The sequence below is a fragment of the Sarcophilus harrisii genome, chromosome 4 (assembly GCF_902635505.1).
Source record: "Sarcophilus harrisii chromosome 4, mSarHar1.11, whole genome shotgun sequence".
NCBI lineage: Eukaryota > Metazoa > Chordata > Mammalia > Dasyuromorphia > Dasyuridae > Sarcophilus > Sarcophilus harrisii.
In genome coordinates this window covers 354,530,219-354,554,184 of record NC_045429.1, presented here as the reverse complement: position 1 = coordinate 354,554,184, position 23,966 = coordinate 354,530,219, and the positions used below count along the sequence as shown (strand labels likewise).

Below are 23,966 nucleotides of genomic sequence, written 5' to 3'. Positions count from 1 at the left end.
TTATACATTAACATGTTTAACATATATTGGTCAACCTGCTATCTTGGGGAGGGGTTGGGGGGAAGAGGGGAAAACTTGAAACAAGTTTTGCAATTGTCAATGCTGAAAAATTACCCATGCATATATCTTGTAAATAAAAGCTATAATAAAAAAATAAATTAAAAATAATAATAATAAATAAAATAAAATGAAGCTGCAGAGTATCAATAAAACTTTTTTATAGAAATAAATTGTAATCAGTGATCTTGGCACTCATGAGCCACAATCAAAGGATTTTGTACATTTTCCATGTTTTCCATTTAAAGGAGTGCTGATGGCTACCTATGTAATAGATATACAAACTGAATCATATAAACCAAGGCTATGGTTACACAAAGATCACTCTCAGTCCTGAACTCAAACTCTTGATTGTTGTTTAAAATTTGGTTTTAATATTAAGTGGCAGTGTATGAACTGTAGGAGAAACTTCCATCCCTTGCAAAAGATAGGGAGAAGACAGAATAGGAATATTGATCACTGGTATATAGTGTACAAGGCTGAGTAAAGTAGTCATCTATCCGTGCGTAAAAAGAGAGGTTTTCAGAAATATGTCTGGTGAATAATAATGATCTCAGATAGGTTTTTTGGAGAAGAAGAGTTGGGATCTTCAGTCCTGCTGAGTCCAACCTAGAGAAGAAGAAGAAATATACAAAATAATGGAGAGGCTATTCCATGGGACCCTCTGTGGGCTATGTGTAATAGGGTTATTGAAAGGAAGCATCTCTCCTGTAATACTGGGGTCATTTCATTCTAGTCTTTTGTGCCATTTGCTCCTGGGAAGAAGAAGCAGAGTAGCTTATTGCACAAAGCACTGATCTTAGAGCCACGAAGACCTAAGTTTAAGTTCTATTTCTGAGATACACTGACTGTGTGACCCTGAGGAAATCATAGACCTTCTCAATGCCCTAGTTAACTCTCTAAGACTAAAAGTTACAGAGCAGACACTGATTTGCATTAGTTGAAGGGACTCCTTACACCAATAAAATCATAGATCTGGGAGGAAAAAAAAGTGTAGAAATACTTAGTTGTAGACAGGATAGAAACTACAGCCCAAATTGTCTACTTTTGGCTGATCCTCTCTGTAATGAGGAGAAAGGATTCCTATACCTGCAACCACACTAAGAACCAAATGCTAAGCCATGAGCACCTTTTTTATTTTCTGCATCAAGACCTAGGTCAAATGAGCTATATTATCAAAAGGGATATAGATTTTAAGCCTAGTGGATCAGCCATTCTTATTCCTAAACCAGTCCTTTGGATTTTTCCATCATGCTCCCAGGAACTTCATCATAGTTGCTTTCATGTTGTCTTTCCCATTAGAGTGGGGTCAGTTTTGTCTTTCTTTGAATCTCAAGGATTTAGCCCAATGTCTGGCACACAGTGAGTACTTAATAAATACTTGTTGATTTGCTGTTGACTGAGATAGAGCATTTAGGTTTGCAAAAGGCTTTATATAAATGATTTCAATGAGTCATTCAGTAATCCTATGAAGTAAGAGACTACAGGTGTTCATATACTCATTTCAAAGATGAGGAATATGAGAAGTGAGATGACATGTCTTTGATCACACAGCTCATAAAGGTCCAAGGCAGGATTCAAATCCAGTTTTTCCTTATGGTAAGTTCTATGTTGTGTGTACAACACAAGGCAAAGCTTAGAGCAGCTTTTGGAGGCAGATAGCAGGATTCACCATTACTACCTGGCCACCAACAGGTCATCTGAGAAAACTCCCGGGAATCAAAATGTTCAAGTTCTTTTTACTACATTTCTACATTCCTGACAGACTCACTTGTCTCCAGCATATGATATTTCATTTCCAACTTTCATTCCTTTCTTTGAACAATTTCAATAGAACTCTTTTTCATCTTAACTCTTTTTCTTGGAAATCCTTGAACACTCTTAATTTGCTCCAGTTTTAGGGCTTCTGGGTCCCTGAAATTATTGTCTTTATTGTGTGTGTATTTAATTAATTATTTGTATATGCAGCACACCCTCCCCAGGTTAGCTCTTTTAAAAAAGGACTATTTCTTTTTTTGTCTTTGTATATCTAGTTGCACATAGTTAAAACATAGTAACTGCTTGTTAAATGAATTAATAAAGGAATGAATGAAACCACAATTTGTTTAAGCTTTCGAAGAATTAAAGACCCCCATATTTTCATTCCTGAGTAATATTGACAACAGTATTTTTGGGAAGGGAAAGAAGAAATCTGATCTTTCCCCCAAATCTTCCTTGTACTCAAAGTGGGGTTTAACTCTGGGAAAGAAATTAATCTGTGATGTCAAAAAGTGATTGTGGTAGCTGTACTATTTGTATTAGGCAGCAGAGGGAGCCAGTAGCACACACAGCCTTGATGCAAGGGTGGAAAGGAGCAAGAACAAGGCAGCTGGCTCCCTAACAGTTCTTCAGGGCTTGAAGTGCTTTAGGCCAGTCCTGCCTCCGACCGGCCCGCTGGGGATCCCGAGATCATTGACCTGGAACTCAAAGGAGCTAGTTCAAAGTGACATAGAGGTCTTCTAGGAGGAAATGGAGCTCTAAGAAGTCCCCTAACTTGCCCAAGATCTCAAGGACAAATGCTAATTTCTGAGGGTTACAAAACACTTAAATGTATTATCTCTTTTACAGATGGAGAATTTGAGGCAGAGAGATTAAGTGACTTTGTAGCATTGCTGATTTCTGATGTGTAAATAAATGTTCACATTGGAACTACAGCATTTGAACTCAGGGGCTTGCAGATTCCATGTCCCCGACACTACCCACTGTGACACCCCCTGGTTGTCCCACAATTAAGTGAATGGTGGGGGGGTGATTTGAACTTTGGTCGTCAGTATTCTACTCTCAAAGCTGTATGCCATCCATAATGGCAGAATCACACACAGAATCTCAGACTTAGAAGGGACCTCAAAGCCCACGGAGAATTTGGCTGAGAATCTCCCCTCCAATATCTCCAACAAAGAATTAACTGGCCTTTGCTTAAAGACTTGAGTTGTGGTGGTGGGGACCTCACATGACCTCCCTAAGACAATTTAATTCCCATCTGCACTGCTCTCATTGTTGGGAAATTGTCTTTACTTGCTATCCCTGCCATCTCCACCACTAATGCTAGTTCTGCCCTCTGGAACCAAGGATAAGAAGTCTGATTCCTGCCCAACTTCCTTCTGGATAATAGACACCATTAGCCTGTAGGGCATCCTTTCTATGTAAAGGGTACATTATGAAAAATATGCAACTTTCCTTCTCAAGCTTTCCGGGTATTGGGCCTCCTGGTACCTCAGGCAGGGGCCCTTCCTGGACACTATCTTCCTTCAGTCTTCCCCACTGTTGACAATGGCACAAGTGCCCAGCTCCAGGACAAGAGCGCTGAGGGCAGAAGATAGACTCAGTTAATACTCAATTAATGATATTATCCCTATCCCCCAAAATGAGCCAAAAGGATGCCTTGAGATCCAAGTTTCAGGGACTGTGGGAGGATGACAGACAGAAATCTCCCTAGACCCCTTGGGCCATCAGGTGCAAACTTACTGAACAAGGCACTTCAAAAATGACAAAGATGATTATGACCATTCCACTGATCAGCAGGGTGACAGCAATGAGGGCCTTGACCACGATGCTCCACCTCTTCCTCAGAAGCAGATCCTCCCCTATGTCTGAGTAGGCAAGAGAAGGGGAGAAGAAAGACAAAGGCTGATCAGGACTGGACAGGACTCTGGTGCTTATTCACTGATGGTAACAGGGTGACTACTGGGTCCTCAAGGGCACTGCAAGGAAGGCGCTTAATGGAAACTGAATGGATGTCCATCAGTTGGAGAATGGCTGAATAAATTGTGGTATATGAAAATTATGGAATATTACTGTTCTGTAAGAAATGACCAACAGGATGATTTCAGAAAGGCCTGGAGAGACTTACACGAACTGATGCTGAGTGAAATGAGCAGGACCAGGAGATCATTATATACTTCAACAACAATACTAGATGATGACTAGTCCTGATGGATCAGGCCATCCTCAGCAACAAGATCAACCAAATCATTTCTAATGGAGCAGTAATGAACTGAACTAACTATACCCAGAAAAAGAACTCTGGGAGATGACTAAAAACCATTACATTGAATTCCCAGTCCCTATATTTATGCACACCTGCATCTTTGATTTCCTTCACAAGCTAATTGTACAATAATTCAGAGTCTGATTCTTTTTGTACAGCAAAATAATGTTTTGGTCATGTATACTTATTGTGTATCTAAGTTATATTTTAATATATTTAACATCTACTGGTCATCCTGCCATCTAGGGGAGGGGGTGGGGGGGGTAAGAGGTGAAAAATTGGAACAAGAGGTTTGGCAATTGTTAATGCTGTAAAGTTACCCATGTATATATCCTGTAAATTAAAGGCTATTAAATAAAAAAATAAAATAAATAAAAAAAAAAAGGAAGGCGCTTAAACTACCAGCATCTTACAGAAGGGGAAACTAACGCCGGGGAATTTAAATGAATTGCTTAGTCAAAGAGCCGGGAATGTGTCTGAGAAGAGACTGGAACTCAGGTTCCAGTCTCCTAATCTCTGACTCCTGCCCCATTTCCCTGCCTTCAGCCTGTAAGGTGAAAAACACCCACCTCTCCACAGAGATGATGAAGTCGGCATTATGTGCATGGCTCATGTGGGAATTTGTTTAGCTAGCATATCCATATTTGTTTTTGAGAGTTTTAATTTCTATTTTTTGAGAGGGGAACAGTAGGAAGAAGAAATAATAAATACTTTCAAAAACATTAAAAAAAAAAAAAAGAATCTGTCTGTCCATCAATTGGGTAATGGCTGAAGAAGTTGTGGCACATGGAGGTAATAGAATATTATTGTTCTATAAACAATCATAACAATGATGAACAAGCTGATTTTAGAAAGGAAAGATTTACATGTACTGATGCTGGGCAAAATGAGCAGAATCAGGAATACATGGTATACAATAACAGCAAGAATATGTGATCAACTATGAAAGGCTTTGTTCTTCTCAGTGATTCCAATAGACTTCAGACAGAAAATGCCATGTGCATCCAGAAAAAGAATTAAGGAGACTGAATGTAAATCAATACAAGCTATATTCACTTCTTTTTTCTACTTTTTTATCTTTCCTATGGTTTTTCCCTTTTGCTCTGATTTTTCTCTCTGATACAATTCATAAAATGATATGTATTAAAAATAAGCTAAAAAAAGATCCATCTAATCTCCTTTTATAAAAAAGGACATTGGAGCCCAGGAAAGGGAAGGACTTTTCTGAGGTCACCTAGAGAAGATAATGATAAGATAATTTACTTTACTTTAGAGATAGGAAGGACCCTAAAGGCCATTGGTCAAATCATTTCTCTTTCTTTTTGATCTGGACCTGTGATTTTATTGCTGCAGGGAATGCCACATAAGCAAATTCCCTCTCCCAGGCAAGGTCAGCACTTGTTTTGCAGCTGAGGGTCTTGGGAGTGGGGGTGGTTGGGGGATATCACGTGTCCAGGGTCCAGGAATATGCTGGGAAATGGTTCTCTGGAAACACAGGCCGTGCTTAATCTGAATTGTTAACATTTTTTCTATCACTTTGTTTGGTCTAGGCAATTGACAAAACAAGAAATCAAGCCTAATCTATAGCACTGCTGATTTCTGATGTGTAAATAAATATTCACACTGGAAATTTAACAATAGATTCTCTAAGGTTAAGCTGGTTTCAACATAACCCTGCCAGGGTCCTGCTACTAGTGTATGTAAGGGTTGCACCCTTCTCACTCAGTCATTTTATAAGGGAAGAAATTGGGACCAGAGAGTGTCAGAGTCAGATCAGAGAATCATAGACTCCTATTTAGAACTGCATGAGACCTTAGAAAACATGAGGAAACCAAGGCCCATATCTATGTGTTTCTGTAGGCATATATATACAAATACACATATACATATACACGTGGCTAGTAGATGTGTATGTATGTGTATGTTTATATAATGTGTGTGATATATGTTTGAGATTCAGCACCAAATGATGAGATTGACATAGACACCAAAAAAAAAAAAAAAGACTGAGGAGAGCAATTGGCACTGAATGTTGGGGTTTGGTACCAAATGTTAGAATTCAACCATGTGATGAATTCAGAATGATCTTTCTCTTTGGCAAAAGGTAGATTTATTTAGGAGAAGAGGTTACAGATGAAATGAAGAGGTAAAATAGGCACCAGGAGAGGTAAATATAAAATAGATTTGAGAGAACATATAGTTAGCAAGGAAAGGGATTTTACCAGTTAACAATGGAAAAGGCAAGTTCCCTAGTGTAACTCACAATTAACCAGAAGAAAGAAACTACTTAATGAGATGGGAGCACACCTTTGATTGGTGGGCTAAATCCAAAGTTTAGCACCCTAAAAAAGTTAGTTCTAAGTTAGTTTCTAAGGAGAAAGGCATCATAAGGCATGGGGGGAGATGAAGAGAAAGACATCTCCAGGCAGGATACCTTAGCAAGCTAACCCAAAAGGGATCCAAAGATGGCATAGACCAGGGACAGATTTATAGGGGAAATTTAACCTCAGGGGTTTGATATAACTTGACTTACTGATTAAATACAGTAAGGTGGGGTTACCCAAGACCTCCCCAGGGAGTGGGACTGTAGGGTAGAGCTGATGCCCTTCTCTGCTTGTCTCATGGAGTAACCTTATCAGTACTTCAAGTTGTCTCTACTAACACCACTTAGTAACTCAGGACTTCACACCACACACACACACACACACACACACATACACATATGCAGACATATATATAGATAGATAGATAGATCTTTGTGTCTATGTGTGTGTAAACATACATACATTTATCCCTCTATATCTATCCATCCATCTCTATCTCTATGTCCTTTTATCTTTCTATCTAGAGCTTTATCTCAGAGACCATATTCCAATCCATATATCGCTGACTCCAGATCCTACATACTTTCCTCTAGTCCCCAGCAGCTTTTCTGTAAACTCAAGTAGTTTCCTGGCTTGGATTTGGGGTGAGAGAAGATTCCTTGAACTTCCTTAGAGATTAGTTGTCTTGTTCAGTCTCCAGTCCTTCATTGCTCTCACTGCCCCATATCCAGTCGGTTGCTGAGCACTGTCAGTTGTTCCCTCCTCCCTGACTGCTAGCACCTAGTTCAGGCCCTCATCACTTTTCCCTGCACTACAACAATATTCTGCTGTTTGATCTCTTTGCCTCAGCTATGGCCACTGCAAACGCTCCTACCCTGGGCTTTATCTTCCTAAGGGATGGGTCTGACCAATCTCAACCTCCTACTTGCACACAATAAACCCCAGTGGTACTCTATTACCTGTAGGATAGGTTACTTATCTGACCAGGAGATAGGAGGATCTAATCTAACCCTTTTTTTTTTTTTTTTTTTTTTTTTTTTTATAGATGGTAAAACTGAACCTCAAAGTGATAAGATATCTCACCAATGGGATATACAACTAGGGAGTGTCCGAGACATGATTGGAGACCAGGTCTTTCTAAGTGTAAATACAATATTTCAGAGATGGCTAGAGAGCAGAGTGCATTGAGCTTGGATCTGGAGTCAATAAGACCTGAGTTCAAATCCAACTACAAACATTTCTTAGCTATATGGTCCTGGAGAAGTCATTTAATTTCTGTCTACCTCAGTTTTCTCAACTGTAAAATGGGGATAAAAGTAGTACCTACTTCCCATAAAAATAAAAAAATGGTAGGATAAAAATGATAGGTGCTTAATTAATGCATATTTCATCTTATCCCCCATGCTAAGCTACATCTTCTAGTTCAACTTCACCTGAATTGAGGATAGAGTCTTTGGCTGTCAGTGATGCCAGAGTACAAAGTTGCCAATTCTTTTGTGTATTTTTTATACAAGCTAATTTTCCCAGGTGGCATAATAGATAAGAGGTTGGTCATGGGGTCAGTCAATTAACAAATAAAAAAATACATTGACTGTCTACTACATAGTCGGCCCTAGGGATTCAAATGCAAAAGTTAAAAAAAAAAAAACATTAAAAGAGAGCTAGGTTTGAACTTATTACTGATACAAACTATTTTACAAGGCAAATCATCCCTCCAAGTCTCAGCTTTATCAACCATAAAATGGTGATTCTAGTACTCACTTTAATGAGTTGGTAGATTCAAATAATACATGGAAAGGGATTTTTAAAGTTTAAAGGGTTCTTATATAGCAGGTCTGTCTTAAAGTCAGGAGTCTGTCTCTGACATATATTGGCTATACTTCACTGTGCTTTAGGCATCTTTCTAAAACCATAAAATTTTCCATGGGTTCCTAATTTACATTGGTGAAATATGCCCTTGTAGTCATGAACTTGCAGATATAGAAGATAGATAAGTAAATAAATAAATGTCAGTTATTCTTCTCATTATCTTTAATATAAACTTTATGTTTATCACAAGTTTCCAGAAGACTTTCAAAGAGTCTTCCCAAAGAGTTCCAGGTTGCTCCTGGATCCCCCTTATTTCTCTTCCCTTGGCCTAGTTTCATGATCTACTTTCAGTCCCAAAGAGGGACAACAACCATTACCAGTAATAGATGATTCCTCCTCTTCTCTGTCCTCTGTGATGGGAGTGATGATGGTGGTTGTAGACAGTCTCTCCAACGGGGCTTCAACCATTGGGCCGAACTTACAGTTGGAGATATTGGGTAAGAATACTAGAGAGGGAGAAACAATTAAAGTGGATAAGATATTTGAGACTGTTCTGTTCTGTTTCTCTCATCAGCCGGTAAAACCTCAAGTATACACACAGTCAACTATACCATGAACTCATTGACCCAGCCCATAGTTACAGGGTATGGGCAGAAGGCAGTACCAGGATGAATAAGGACAGAAATATTGAGTAAATAGACAAAGGAGACCAATGATTACAAGAAGATTAGACAGTGGGAATGATGATATCCGGCTCCTATTATCACTCTCAGGATCATAATAATAATGTTATTGTTGGGAGTTATCCTTGGAAAAATATATATATATTTAAATTAAAGACTCTTAATTTCAAGGCTCCAGGAGATGGTCAAGCTGCCACCTCCCTGAGCTGGACCAAAGTCAATTGAATGCTCTGGAAAGGACCGATGGAAGAGCATGAGACATATTAGTAGGGGGAGGGAGAAGCAGTGATTCAGCTTCTTAAGTCTGAGGGAATCTCCAGAGTCCAGCTCGCTGCAAGACCTTTGCTTTCCAACATGGCTAGGACCAACCTAGTTGGAACAGAAAAGCCCATTGTTTTGGAGCTATAGCATGCTTTGGTCCTGGGATCTAGAACTGAGAGAGAATTAGAAGTCATCTCTTATTCCATTTTACATGGAATATTGCATAATCCAATTCTATTTTACATGGGGCCCGGGACTGGCAAAGAGCGCTGGATTTGAAGCCAGGATTTGCATTCAAGATTAGTTGCACCATATGTCCTTAGTTCACTCATATTTTTAAAAAAGGAGCTTGGACTTAGGTCCCTCTAGTTCTAAAACATAGAATAAGGTTCTTCATAGGATGAAGTAACTTGCCCGGATCACACAGGGCAGAAGCAGAAGCAGGACCTAAATCTAGAAGCTTTAATTCCAAATTCAGCCCCTTTGTGAATGCACCCCAGTGCAAAGCATTCTGGCAAAGGTTCCTAAGTTCTGTCTTTTCTTTTCTAACTTAATTCATCCTTTGAGACCTGAATCTATAAAAATAACATGGGAAGTGCAGGGTCAGGAGACCTAGAGAACAATAAGATTCCTTTGATGTGCCCTATAGATACTATAGGTACAGTTCCAGAAGAAAAGAAGAGATATTGCCCTTAAGAGTTTTCTGTTTATTCTAGAACACCAATTTGTCATGAGAAGAGATCATACAGATAGAGCTAGGCATGAGAAGCCAAATTATAAAGGAAAAACAGAGAAATTGGGCAATTTCAGTGTGATGATTCTATCAGTGAATACTCAGTTTTAAGCTTAAAACTGCACTCAGACTTTTGGGACTTTGTAGGCTTTGTCTTCCCCCCACTTAGGATGTGAGCTCCTTAATAAGATCAAGGAATGTTTCCCTTTTTCTGTTTGTAACTTGGCACAGTGCTTAGGCATAATAAATTTCAGAAATATCTTTTCATTCGTTCCTCACTGATATTGAGAAGAAAAAAATTTTTGTTTACTTTTTCTGGCCCCTTCTAAGAGCTCTGGTTTCTCTGGAAGTTGCTAATATTTCATAGAATCATAGATTTAGAATTGGTTGGAATTTCAGAGGCCACTAATCTATTGAACTCATTTTACAGATGTGTCTTGCCCCTGGAGGTCACCTAGTATTAAGTAGCAGAATACACCTTCCTCTCCAATCTGTTACTATTGCAAAATCCAGCTTGTAGGAACAAATGGTCCGTGTATTTTTAGGCCTCCTTATCCACATGTCAACATTTTGCAACTTGGATTTCTCAGTGTCATCTACTGTGGGAGGTGACTGACGAGAGAACCCTGACTTAGAGATTTTTTATTTCTTGGGCAAAATGAATGGAAATATGCTAGTTTTTCTTTACCTAAAACTCTCAAAAGTCAGACTAGTATAGAAAAAAAAGATACTTTAAAAAAAAAACCACTTGCAGCTAAGCTGTATATATATATATATATATACTATACCTGGATTCAGAAATCCTGCACTCAGGTTCTGGATATACTACCCAGGGGTCCTCAAACTTTTTAAATAGGGGGCCAGTTCACTGTTTCTCAGACTGTTGGAGGGCCGGACTATAGTAAAAACAAAAACTTTGTTTTATGGGCCTTTAAATAAAGAAATTTCATAGCCCTGGGTGAGTGGGATAAACGTCCTCAGCTGCAGCATCTGGCCTGCAGGCTGTAATTTGAGGACCCCTGCACCACTTAACCATTTAGTTCAGTTCAATAAAAAAAAAACAAAAAAAAAAACAATGATTTCTCTAAGCCTCAGTGGTCTTATTTCTGTTAATTAAAAAAATATACATACTACCCAGATATATAAATTATGAGGAAAAACCCTGAATTAGATGTAAAACCTGGAATAAGAGTCGAGGAAAATACATTTTTGTTCCTCTCTTTCAGAGGTAGGCTGCTATGGGTGTAGAATGTTGCATATAGTATCCCACATTCTTTTTATGTGGTGTAGGTATTGGTTGATTTTGCTAAATTGCTTTTTCCCCTTCTTTCTTTTGAAATCTTTGTTAAGGGGCAGCTCTCTGGAAGGAGTAGGGAGCTTGGATATGTTGGGAAATGAAGATGATGTAAGAAAGCTAATTAGTATAATGAGTGGGAGTGCTGGCTATGGTGTCAGGAAGACCTGAATTCAAATTCTGTCTCACAAGCTTACTGACTGTGTGATACTGGGCAATTTATTTAACCTCAGTTAAATAGCCTCAGTTGTTTTGTGCATGAAATGGGGGTGGTAGAGTGCCAGGTCTGGAGTCTGGAATACCTGGGTTTGATTCTAGACTCAGACATTTCCTTAGCTCTGTGACCCTGGGCAAGTCATTATCACTCTGCTTCTGTTTCCTCACCTGAGTAAAATGAGCTGGAGAAGAAAAAGGGAAATGATTCCAGTATCTTGGGAACTGAAAATGACTAAATAACAACAAATAAGAATCAAGTTAAAGCACTATGCAAATTTTAGCTATTATTATTATGTATCAATACACAGATATCAATAAAACTAAAATGTAAAAAGTGAAAGACTCCAAACATGTGACAATAGTGCGCAAGTCACTTGATCCCATTAAACCTCCAATCTCTAAGACTGGATAAATTTTACCTGTGGATCAAATAAGAAAATGTTTGTAAAGCATTTTGCAAACCTTAAAGCACCACATAAATGCTATTATAATTAATTTATACTATCTAATTTCACAGTATTATGTAGAATGCATTTTATCATCCCAAACTAGAAAAGGAGCCTCCCTTTCAGAACCTCAGCTCCACCAAAATCCCACAAACTAAAGAGCTGTTTGGAAGCAGTTATTCAGTTTACTGAATTGTAATTTTCTTTGAATGATGAGCCTGCCTAATCACAAGGTTGACAAGGGTACTTAACTGGGTCAGGGTTACCTCTGTCCCTGAGGGTTTGAATTCTCAGCCTTATGAGTTCAAAATCTCCACTTCATTTATGGAGTATTAAGGTTGAAAAGGCTTCCAAGGATCAAGAACTGGGCTTTGCACTAGATGAACTCCAAAGTCCCTTCCAGCTGAACCAGATGAGGTGAGTTCTTTCTTTCTTTCTTTTTTTTTTTTTTTAATTTATTTAATAGCCTTTTATTAACAGGATATATGCATGGGTAACTTTACAGCATTAACAATTGCCAAACCTCTTGTTCCAATTTTTCACCTCTTACCCCCCCACCCCCTCCCCTAGATGGCAGGATGACCAGTAGATGTTAAATATATTAAAATATAAATTAGATACACAATAAGTATACATGACCAAAACGTTATTTTGCTGTACAAAAAGAATCAGACTCTGAAATATTGTACAATTAGCTTGTGAAGGAAATCAAAAATGCAGGTGGGCATAAATATAGGGATTGGGAATTCAATGTAATGGTCCTTAGTCATCTCCTAGAGTTCTTTTTCTGGGTGTAGCTGGTTCAGTTCATTACTGCTCCATTGGAAATGATTTGGTTGATCTCGTTGCTGAGGATGGCCTGGTCCATCAGAACTGGTCATCATATAGTATTGTTGTTGAAGTATATAATGATCTCCTGGTCCTGCTCATTTCACTCAGCATCAGTTCGTGTAAGTCTCTCCAGGCCTTTCTGAAATTATCTTGTTGGTCATTTCTTACAGAACAGTAATATTCCATAATATTCATATGAGGTGAGTTCTTTCAAAACAGTTGTGAAAATTGAGTAAGACTTCATCTACTTCAGAGTTTGAGTAGGCCTGGAGGACTTTGAAGATTGAGTCAAGGGCATACCTAAATCCTCTTTCTATTATCCTCCTATGACATCAGTGTCTTTCTGTTTAGGTCAAATATGGGCAACTACATACTTATTGGTCAAGTTCAATTTCTTGGGTAGTTCCCTCGTTTAGAATGTAAGATCCTCAGCCAATAAGGATGAGGGTCAGTGGTGGGAGGGGGTATTTGCGTAAGGGATTAAAAGCCCCCATGGTGCTTCCTCCCTTTGATTGTCTGCTCAATCGGTGGGAGGCCCCATTCTCTCGAGAACTTTAATAAACTTTTCTTTGCTTCTAGAGATCTCTCCAGATTCCACCCATAATCTCTGTCTCAAATTTTTTGGGTCTTGGGACCCCTTAACTTTCTTTGGGGGGAAAAAAAAGAAGAGCTTTTGTTTACATGGGTTAGATCTGTCAATATTTGCTACATTAGAAATGAAAATTTCTTTTTATTATTAAACTGATAGTTTTGACTTTGTGGGGACTTTCAGGAATTTTTGGACTTCACTTTCAGAACCACTGGTTTAATCTAACTGGTTTAAGAAGAGGCAACTGAAGGCAGCATAATGACTTGTCCTATGTACTCTGAGAAAAAAGAAAACAGGTCACATCTGCTCACTCCCAGTTCAGGCCGTGGGTTGGTCCTGGCAATAATCAGGCCCTAAGAAGTTGATTCAAGATAACCAAACTCACTGAAGCCTGATTAATAAGTGCCAATTTATTGATTTACAATGGAGATGACAGGTATTAAATGGATTAAAAGGTTGCAAACCACCAAACAAAATCACCAACAGACTCTCTTTCCTCCAATAACTCTTGTGTCCAGCCCAGTTCTGTTGGCTTTTCCTAGAATTCCAAGCTGGAGCAGCCCCTGTCCCAACATCTGGTCTCTTGGAGTACATTGAGCCACCAAAGTCTCTTGGCTTAAAAGTGGAAAATCTCTTTTCTCTTTACTTCAGCCACCTTAGGATTTGAATTTTTCAAAGAGCTTTTACCAATAAGATAAGGGAAAAGCCAGTCCCCTAAAACCTAAAACTATACTTGCTGAATCTAGATTCCTTAATTAATGTTTAGCCACTACCTGACTTAATCTGGCGCAAAGCTTGATGGGCATGCTCTTTCCCACACAAGCACACGAGTCCCCACTTTTGTTTCTATCCACAACCCTGCCTTCCCTGATTAATTTGGCAATAGCATATTTACTAGTTGTAAATTTTTTTTTTTATTTAATAGCCTTTTATTTACAGGATTTATACATGGGTAACTTTACAGCATTAACAATTGCCAAACCTCTTGTTCCAATTTTTCACCTCTTACCCCCCCCCCCCCTCCCCTAGATGGCAGGATGACCAGTAGATGTTAAATATATTAAAATATAACTTAGATACACAATAAGTATACATGACCAAAACATTATTTTGCTGTACAAAAAGAATCAGACTCTGAATTATTGTACAATTAGCTTGTGAAGGAAATCAAAAATGCAGGTGTGCATAAATATAGGGATTGGGAATTTAATGTAATGGTTTTTAGTCATCTCCCAGAGTTATTTTTCTGGGCATAGCTAGCTCAGTTCATTACTGCTCCATTAGAAATGATTTGGTTGATCTCGTTGCTGAGGATGGCCTGATCCATCAGAACTGGTCATCATACTAGTTGTAAATTTATCACCCTTCATTGAGGTTTGGTTTTTTCATAATCTAACAATATATAATGAGTCATAAAACAATTCTTACTCTTTGACCCAGTCAGTGATCCACTAAGGTCTATACCCTATGGATCAAGGAGTTGTAGATTTAGAGCTTGAAGGGATATCAGAAGCTTAATTTAATTTTTTCTAAGTTTTGGAAACTGGACCCCAGAGAAATGAAAGCTTTTGCCCAAGGTCACACAGGCAATAAAAAGGTAGAAACAGAGACAACTTGATGACAAGTGTTGGAAGAGTTGAATTTGAATCCTCCCTCAAACACTTATAAACTGTGTAATCCTGAGCAATCTGTGCCTCAATCTCCCTATCTGTAAAATGAAGGAATTAAGTTTTCAGTTCTAATTCTAGGATCCTTTGAAATTAGGTCATCTCACTGCAGACTCAGAGTTCCTTCCATTACATCATGTTTAAATATATGAGAGTATTATATCCCAATCTTATTCATAATAGCAAAAAAATAATAGTTGCATTTCCATAATGCTTTAAGGTTTCCAAAGAACTTTACAAGTATTTCATGTGATCTTCACAATAATCCTGAGAGAGGGAGGCTCAGTGTCTTGCCCACGTCACACTGCGAGGATGTATCTGAGACCAGATCTGAATGCAGATCTTTGTGACTCCAGATCCAATGCTGAGCCACCCTAGTTGCCTCCTCTCTCCCTCCCCAGCTAATTATGAGGAGGAGGCTCGAAGCTCAGGCTGCTGCTTAGGACCAGCCACATCCTTTTGTTGAATGCATCCTTCCCTTCCGGGTGGGCCAAGCCCCCAGTCAGCATCATCCCAACTAGTTATTCCATTGGATTCAATGCAACACAGATTTATTTAACACTTATTGTGTGCCAGTGGTGCTCCTGGGTAGGGGTATATGAACAAAAATGAAACCAGTCTCTGTCTTCAAAAGAATAAGGACAAAGTATATTTAAATGAAGACAAAATAATTAACTAGGGAGAGGGAAGTAATTATGGCACTAGCACCTGGGGAGGGAAGAGGGGAACCAGGAAAGGTCTTTTGGAGAAAGTGGTTCTTGAGGTGAGAGGTAAGGAGAGAGAGCATTCAGAGAGTCTATAGAAAGGGACTGAGAGTTCCAATGGTCTTGTGATGAAGAGACCATCTACACCCAGAGAGAGGACTGTGGGAACTGAGTATGGACCACAACATAGCATTCTCACTCTTTTTGTTGTTTGCTTGCATTGTTTTCTTACTCATTTTCTTTCATTTTGATCTGATTTTTCTTATGCAGCAAGAGAATTGCTTAAATATGTTTACATATATTGGATTTAACATATACTTTAATATGTTTAACACATTTTGGATTACTTGCCATGTAGAGGAGGGGGTGAGGGGAAGAAGGAGAAAATTTGGAGCACAAAACTATGCAAAGGTCAATGTTGAAAAATTGTCCACATGTTTTAAAAATAATAAAAAGGAAGGAACTGAGACAGATGACAGAAAGACATGTACAGAGAACAGCAAATAAGCCAAAGCCCTGGTAGGGAACCACTGGCTGGTTTCAGCTGAGTATGAGCCCTCTGGCTTCCCCTGAGCAGCTGATGTGCAAAACCTGGAGAGGAGAATGAGTTGAGGAGGGACTAATGGGTCACTGGCAGAAAAAGCAAACAAAAAACAAAGTCTGGAGTCAGAGGGTGCTTTATGTCAAACAGAGGAGTCTGTGTTTGATCCTGGAGGCCATAAGGGGTCAGGGAAGCTTCTTAAGTAGGGCAATGACATCTAACTGGTGCTATGATTTTAATTGGTTTGTTAAGCCATTACTGGCCAGCCAAATGCTGACTGACAGTTCAATCAGCCAGTGACGTGGCTAAAAAAAGAAGGGAAGCCTTTTCCTTTCCTTTGCCCGCATTTTCATGTACTCTGTTAGTACAGGCAGCTACATTTGTCCCTCATCTACAGGTCCTTGTCCCTTCACACCGGATGTTTCCTTAGCCTTGTCTGTCTGGTTTATTTTTCCTTAGTGTATAATGGCCACCCAATATTCATCTTCTTGGGGTCCATCTCCTTTTTTCTAATCACAATACACTTAATATTTCCTTACAACTTCCCTATGGCACTTGCCAGTAGTGTATCCTAGTGGTTAATGCTTGACACTGAACCCACAGTCAGTGTTGGATCCAAAAATTTCTAAGAATTTGCAGCCTAGTTGGAGAAACAGCACATTACACACACTTACACAGGGACTTAATGAAGCACCCAAGGCTTATAAATAACATGAAGCAACAATATTTTGGTGGGATTTTTTTGGGGGGGATGTGTTTTTTTTCGGGGGGGGTTGTTTGTTTTTTTGGCAATCAGGGTTAAATGTTAAGTCTGAAGTTAGATTTAAACTCAGGTCCTCCTGAATTTAGGGCCAGCATTCTATCCATTGAGACATGTACTTGCCCCAACAATGTTTTATATAAACAAATGCACGTTAATCCAGAATAAGAAGTATTTTTTTGGACATAATAACAATGACTAAATTTATGTGCCAGATACTTTATAATCATTAACTCATTTGATCCATACAACAATCCTGGGAGGTATCATTTTTATTTCCATTTTTACAGATGAGAAAACTGAGGCAAAGAGCAATTAAGTGACTTGCCCAGGCTCACACACACAGCTAAAGACTTTGGTCTTTCTGACTCTAAGCTAGCCTCTCTATCCCCTGCTTCTGATAGGACTCTCAATATGCTTCTGGCTCTCCCAGATTTTGCGGCAGGTTGCCTTCTTGTCAAGGACCTAGGGCTTATCTCTCTGCCACACCAGCCATTGGAGAGTTCCTTTTGAGGCTGCCCTTTGGGAGTCCATACGGGCCAGCCCTCCCTCCTTCCCTCTCCAGACCTTAGGTACCTTCCTTTCACAAGCCCCCTTTCAGGGCCTAATTCCCAACTAGAATGGAAGGTCCTTGAGGGCAGTGATGCCGCAGCCAGTTCTCGGTATCCCTAGAGAAAAGACCCTGAGCCCTCCCCAGACTATGGCCCCGTGACTCACCCTGGACTGTGACATGGAGCCCGGTTGGGGACCACAGTTGGGGGACCGTACTTAAGCAGCAGCGTGGCCCAGGGAGGCTGTCTCGGAGAGGAGCCGTCATGACGCTCAGGCTCTGCAGGCTGTACCAGGCCTTTGGCCTTTTCTCCCAATCCTGGAGGTTTACTGTTCACTTGGCTTCCTGAGCCACAGCACTGCAGGGTGGCCACCATCTGGTTTTGGCCCAGTGCTTCCCTCTGGGCTCCTCCCTGGGCTTCTGGAAAGAGAAAGGTAAGAGAAGGCAGATGGTTCTTGATCCTAGCAGTGGGAAACCCCGTGAAAGGCAGGAGCAAAGCCTTTTCAAAGGAGAACCTCACTAGCAGCTTGTAAATCAAATATAAACTCTGTTTCCTTTTTCTGTTCACCTTCACATCCTTCCTCCCCTCTCCTCCCTTCTCCCTGCTTCTCCTTTCCTCCTCTCCTCCCTTCTTCTTTCCTTTCCTCCCCTCTTTTTTTTTCTCATCGCTCTTCTCTTTTTCCCTCTTTTCCTCTCCCTTTTCTTACACTTCTCTTCTCTCCTCTCTCCTTTCCTCTCCTCTCTTTTTTCCTTCCTTTTCCTCCCTCTCTTTTTCCTCCTTTTCTCCTTTACTCTACTTTTACCCTTTCTTCTCTAATCTTCCTTCTCCCTCTCCTTTCTTCTCCTTTTTCCTCTTCCCTTTCTTTTTTCTCCTTTCTCCTCTCTGTTCTCTTCCTTTCCTCCTCTACCTTTTCTTCTTTTCACATCTCCTCCCCTCTCTTCCATTCTCTTCCTTGCTTCCTCTTTCCTTTCCCCCCTTTCTCCTTCCTCTCTTCTTTCTCTACCTTTGCCTTCCTCATCTTCTCCACTTTCTGGTTTACTTCCTTTCTCCTTTTCCTCCTCAGCATGCCCTTTTTACCAAAGTCAGAACAACAAGAGTTTTTAAACCTAATTTTCTCTCCTTTAGGTTTTAATAGACAACCATCTTGCCAGTTCCCTGGAGGAAGAGGCTGGCCCCCTGCCTGATAAAAGAGGTGGACACTTCCATGTTGTGACTTTGTGTGATGTGGTTTTGCCCCTGGTTTCCTTCCCTTTCTGCTCTGTCTTGAAATGATCTCTGATTTCTTTATTATCCTATCAGTAAAAGCTTTCTTCCCTGATTAGTGAGGGGATATTAGGGCCTAGGAAGGCCATGAGAGTTGTCAAGCTTGTACAGCCTTAGAGCAGGGGGCAGAAAGCAAATGAGTGAGGAGATGTGGGCAGCCCAGGGCCTCATAGAGATGAAGCTGAGAGACCCAATAAGTAATGATTTGCATGATAAGGGTTAACTATTACCTCTCTGTACTCCTGAGCTTGATCTCAGGACCATAGATTAGAGTGCCAAGGATCTCAGAGGTCATCTAGTCTCATCAATCAGCAGATGAAGAAACTGAGATCCAGAGACTTGGCCAGGGTTACACAGGTAATAAGTAGCAGAAGGGAAGGTTACACCAAGATCTTCCACCAACCAGCCCTCTTTCCATTGTAGCCTTCTTCTTCTTTGATTCATATTTGGCTCTGGGGCAGAAGATCAAGGAAAGTTTCAGGATGTTCCTAATTTTTTTAACTAAAATTGTTTTTTAAATTATGAAATCAGGTTTTTTTTATGCTTCCCAACACTGTTTACCTCTCACTTCTTCCTGTCATGAATCTTGAGGCTAGACTGCCCATTGGAAGAAGCTCATCTCTTCTCTGACAATGCCCACCTTCCTCCCCAGATGTGTCTGATATCTGGGGGTGTTTGTGTTCTGCCCTCCCTCTGTCTGACTGGCAGTGAGACCCATAGGGTAGGTATGGAGCTTCAGCCCTGCCCAGGATTATACTAGCTATATATTATCTTCTTTTTTTCTTTTTTCTTTTTTTTTTTAACTATTAAACCTTTTTATTTTCAAAATATATGCATAGATAATTAGATCATAAGTAATCCAATATATGTTAAATATGTGCAATTCTTCTATGCATATTTCCACAGTTATCTTGCTTCCCAAGAAAAATCAGATCAAAAAGGAAAAAAATGAGAAAGAAAACAAAATGCAATATATAAGTATCTTTAAAAGCCTTCAGAGGTCCTCCTTGGAGAAGCAGACCATCCACATAGTTAGGATTTGTGTAAGGAGAAACCCCTCTTCTAAAAGAAAAATTCTTCAGAATAGGGAAGTGACTTTATAAGGTAAGTCCTCCTACCTTGTAACAACAGCACTTTGGTGTTTCTCATGTTCCTTGGGAATAGTTCAGGAAACTGCTCTGTGTGATAGCTACTGCCTTTGAGTTCTGAGGAATATGAATAGGAAAAAAAAAAACAAAAAAACCATTGTTTACGGAAAGTCCACTCAGTAGATGCTTAGATGCTCTGAGGTTTTTCAGAGAGGGTTATCCTATCTGACCATCTTCATCCCACTGGAAATTTGGATCCTTGAGTTTGATAGGTGAACTTTTGCCATATTTTGCTAGGGCCCAGACTCAAGCATATTCCTTGGCTTTTTTTTCACTATACCCCATTGTATGGTCACCTTATCTTCCTTCCCTTCACCTTCTCCACTCCAATTTTCAATTGTAGTTACATAAAGATTCCTTTATATGTTATCTTCCCCTATTAGAGTATAAGCTTTTGGAGGTCAGAGCTATCTTGCTTGTTTAAATTTATATCTCTAAAACTTAGCACAGTACATGGCATATAAAATGTGCTTAATATATATTATTATCTATTTAAAGCATCTTTTTTGTCTATATGTATGGCACTATTACAAATTATCCCATTTGTCTCTTTCAACAAGTCACCTAATTTCTTTGTACCTCAGTTTCCTTATCTGTAAAGTGAGTGGGTTAGAGTCAATGGCCTCTGACATCTCTTTGTGCGCTAGATTGGAGATCTTTTCATCCTGGGGTTATATTACTTTGGATCACACTTGTATGAGCCTGTCCTAATACTCTGCTGAACACTATGCCCATGAGGGCATGAGGATTGTCCAATTTGAACCTCTTCTTTGTCTAGTGTGGTGCTCAGTATAACCCAGCCATTTAATAAATGTCAAATTTGTGTTTCTCTGAATCAAATAAACTTGAGATCATCGATTTAGAAGTCTAAAAGGATCTTACAGGTCAGCTTGTCCAAATCCCTCATTTTATAGAGGAGGAGACTCAGGCACTGAGATGATGAATGAATTGTCCAAGGCCACCCTGTCCTAAGGGATGGAGGTCAGATTCTAACGTAAGCTTTCTGACTTAGCTCCACTGAGTAATCCATCCCAAGATGGGATCCAGATTGAGTCATAACCTGGTAGATCATGTGGTTAGAGGGAGAGAGAGAGGAAGAGTATTTACTATACAGGTGGAGAGGCCAGGTATGGTCCTTGTTTTACAGTTGGAGAGACCAGTACAGACATGAGAAAAAAAGTTATAAAAAAATTACAACAAATATGAATTAAACCAGTAAAATACAAGTGTTAGGGAAGGGGAGAAGAGAAGGAGGAAAGAAATTGAGGACGCAGTCAGACTATATGAGAATTGCTTAAAGAAATGGAAATATTTCAACTGGAGAAGGAAAAACTCAGGGGGAACATGATAACCTTTTCCTAGAATAGGGATTAGACTTGTTCTGTATGTAGCCAGAAGACAGAAGTGGGTGGGAGTGGCAGAGACACCTTTAGGCTTGGTGCCAGGAGAATTTTTTAAGAAATAAAGCAATTAAAAGATGGGATTGGCTGTCACCCTCAACAAAGTTCTTCAAGAGAAAGTTACAAGAGAAAGTTAAGAATCCCTTATTGGGGTTGTTAAAGTAGGAATTATGTTTCATGTCCGGATTGATTCCGAGATCCTCTTCCACTCTGAAGTTCTGTAATTCTGTGCATTAGGAGGCAAAGGAAGCCTGTCTCCCATACTTCCACCCCTACTTTTTCTAGCCTTGTCTTCTTTCCCTCCCTTTCCCTTTTAACAAAGAGAACTTCAGATAACTTCTTGGGTATGGCTGTGGACAGGATACCTCTATGTAACTCCTCTTACCCACAGATCATAACAAATATGATTCACACAGAAACTGAATTTTCTTCATCTATTATATTTGTAATGGCCATAGCTGCCCTCACTCTGCCTTAGGTTGGACCAATGTGCTTTGGACAGGATGCTTTTCAAAATCGGGAAGACAAACAGTTCCCAGAAACTGGCAGTGATGCTGTCATTCAGCCAGTCAGTCAGATAGTAAACATATATTAAGCACCTTCTCTGTGCTAGGCAGTGTTTGAAGTTTTGGGGGTACATTGAAAGGTAAAAAGACAACCCTATTCCCAAGGAGCTCATACTCTTTGGTGCACACAACTCACAAGCGTGTGGATGTAGCAATGCATCTTTGCTCAATGTTGCAAACAACCAAGCTATAGAAAGGATAAATTAGAGATAATCAACAGAAGGAAGGGACTAGAACTAAGGGAGTTTGGGGAAGACTAATATATAGATGACAGAGCAAGTGCATGATGGATAATGGCTAACATGACCCTCATATTCTTGACAATAAGACCAAAGAAGCTGATGGTATTGTATTTGCCCATGAGCTTTTATCTCAGAAGAAACTCATCTGTCTGAGTCAGGTTAACACAGTCCTATCCAAAGCCAGGAGAATGGATGATTATTTTGTCCTCAGCATTCTCTGTTTCCACAACAGCAAGAAATGAAATTTTATAGACTGACTTTCTAAGATTGAAAACAAGATAAGAAAGGTCCTTACCTTTCTGACTGACATCATGGCCTACAAAAATCAGACTAAAGAATAGAATTGTATCCATATTCACAACAGCACATATTCCTCTTTGGGCAGTTGATCAGCCACGGCTGTTGTGGGAGTCCAGCTGATCCACTGCATTGCACTCACTGCCGTCAAAGCAGGTCTGATCCCAAGAGAGTTTTGTTCTGCCCAGAGAAACTGGCTTCATTTCTCAGTAATCAAGATTTTGAGCTGATATGAAGACAGATTGAATAATTTATTAATGATTGACTCAAGAGGTCTTCCCCTAACTTCCTCAAGATTGCTGACAAAGGAAATTGTACCTTGGGGAGGTTTCCCCAAGCCCAGAGGGCACATAGACACATACACCCATTTATACAGAGACATACATCAGTTTAGATCTGGAAGATCTAAGCCATAAGGTTTGCAACTGGAAGGGAGCTTAATGATCATGCAGTCCAATCTCCTCATTTTATAGAGGAAGAAAGGCACTGGTGGAAAGGTTAAGTGTTCACACAGCTATTAAGTACCAGAGCCCTGTGTATAGACACACGTAGACACATGCATACAGACCAACAGAGGAACTGGTCAAGGGACACACAGGATGAAAATGAATGGAAGGAAATACCACACAGAGGCTTTTATGCAAAGCGACTTGAAGGACTAAATCTAGTCAAATCAGCAGTGATTTATTAAGCACTTTCTAGGTGTGCTGAGTATGGAAGAAATATGAATTTGAATAACTTAACTATATATGAAAATATATATATATATATATATATATACACACACATATTTATATTTAACAAGGAGGTAGTATATAGATGGGGAGTTTTACTTTGGCTGCAAAGGGGAAAAAAGTGGATTAGGAGTCGGTTGGTTAGTTGAGCATCAGTTTCTCATCTGTAAAATGAGATTAGACTAGCTTCTAAAGTCCTTTCCAACTCTAAATCTGTGATCCTAAGACTAAGTTGCACAGGTAACTTCTGCTATGAAAGTTCCTCTTACAAATAGAGATCAGCAAGTCTTTTTGATTTCCAGTCTTATAGTTCCTGGGGCACTAAGAGCTTGCCACTTTCCCATAATCACACAGTTAGTATGAGTCAGATATAAGACTTGCACCCAGATCTTCCAGATTCCAAGACTAGCCTTGCATTCATTAAGCTGTGCTGTCTCTCACTAAGACCCATACAGTAAGAAGTGCTTCACACGGTGCCCAGCATACAATAGGTACTTAATAAATGCTTATTGACTGGCCGGCTGACAGAAATATACAGAAAGGCAAGCATACATCTGAGAGATGTATTAAATATATCAATGAATCTTTGCTAAACTAGGTAACCCCAGGATCATACAGAAAGACTGTGGAGACATAGTCATGTACCACACCCTCGCTCCCTGGAATACTCATATCCACATACCTCACTTCCCTCCTTTTCTCTCTACCAGCATTGTTACTGAGACAAGAGGCTGTTTCCCTGGTGTAGCCCCTTTTCATCTCTCTCCTGGACAATTGCAATACCCTACTAACTTATCTCCTTGCCTCATGTTTTTCCCTTTTT

General features: G+C 39.7%; 1 protein-coding gene across 1 annotated transcript; it reads right to left on the bottom strand.

Moving 5' to 3' along the window:
* Positions 1-579: 579 nt before the first annotated feature.
* Positions 580-22,465, bottom strand: C4H17orf78 (chromosome 4 C17orf78 homolog). Its single transcript, XM_023502198.1, is given in 8 exon segments — positions 580-666; positions 3,310-3,399; positions 3,562-3,686; positions 8,595-8,723; positions 17,660-17,825; positions 17,827-17,912; positions 19,875-19,961; positions 22,408-22,465. Coding segments are annotated over 8 exon segments (828 nt in total).
* Between the last annotated feature and the right edge of the window lie 1,501 nt (positions 22,466-23,966).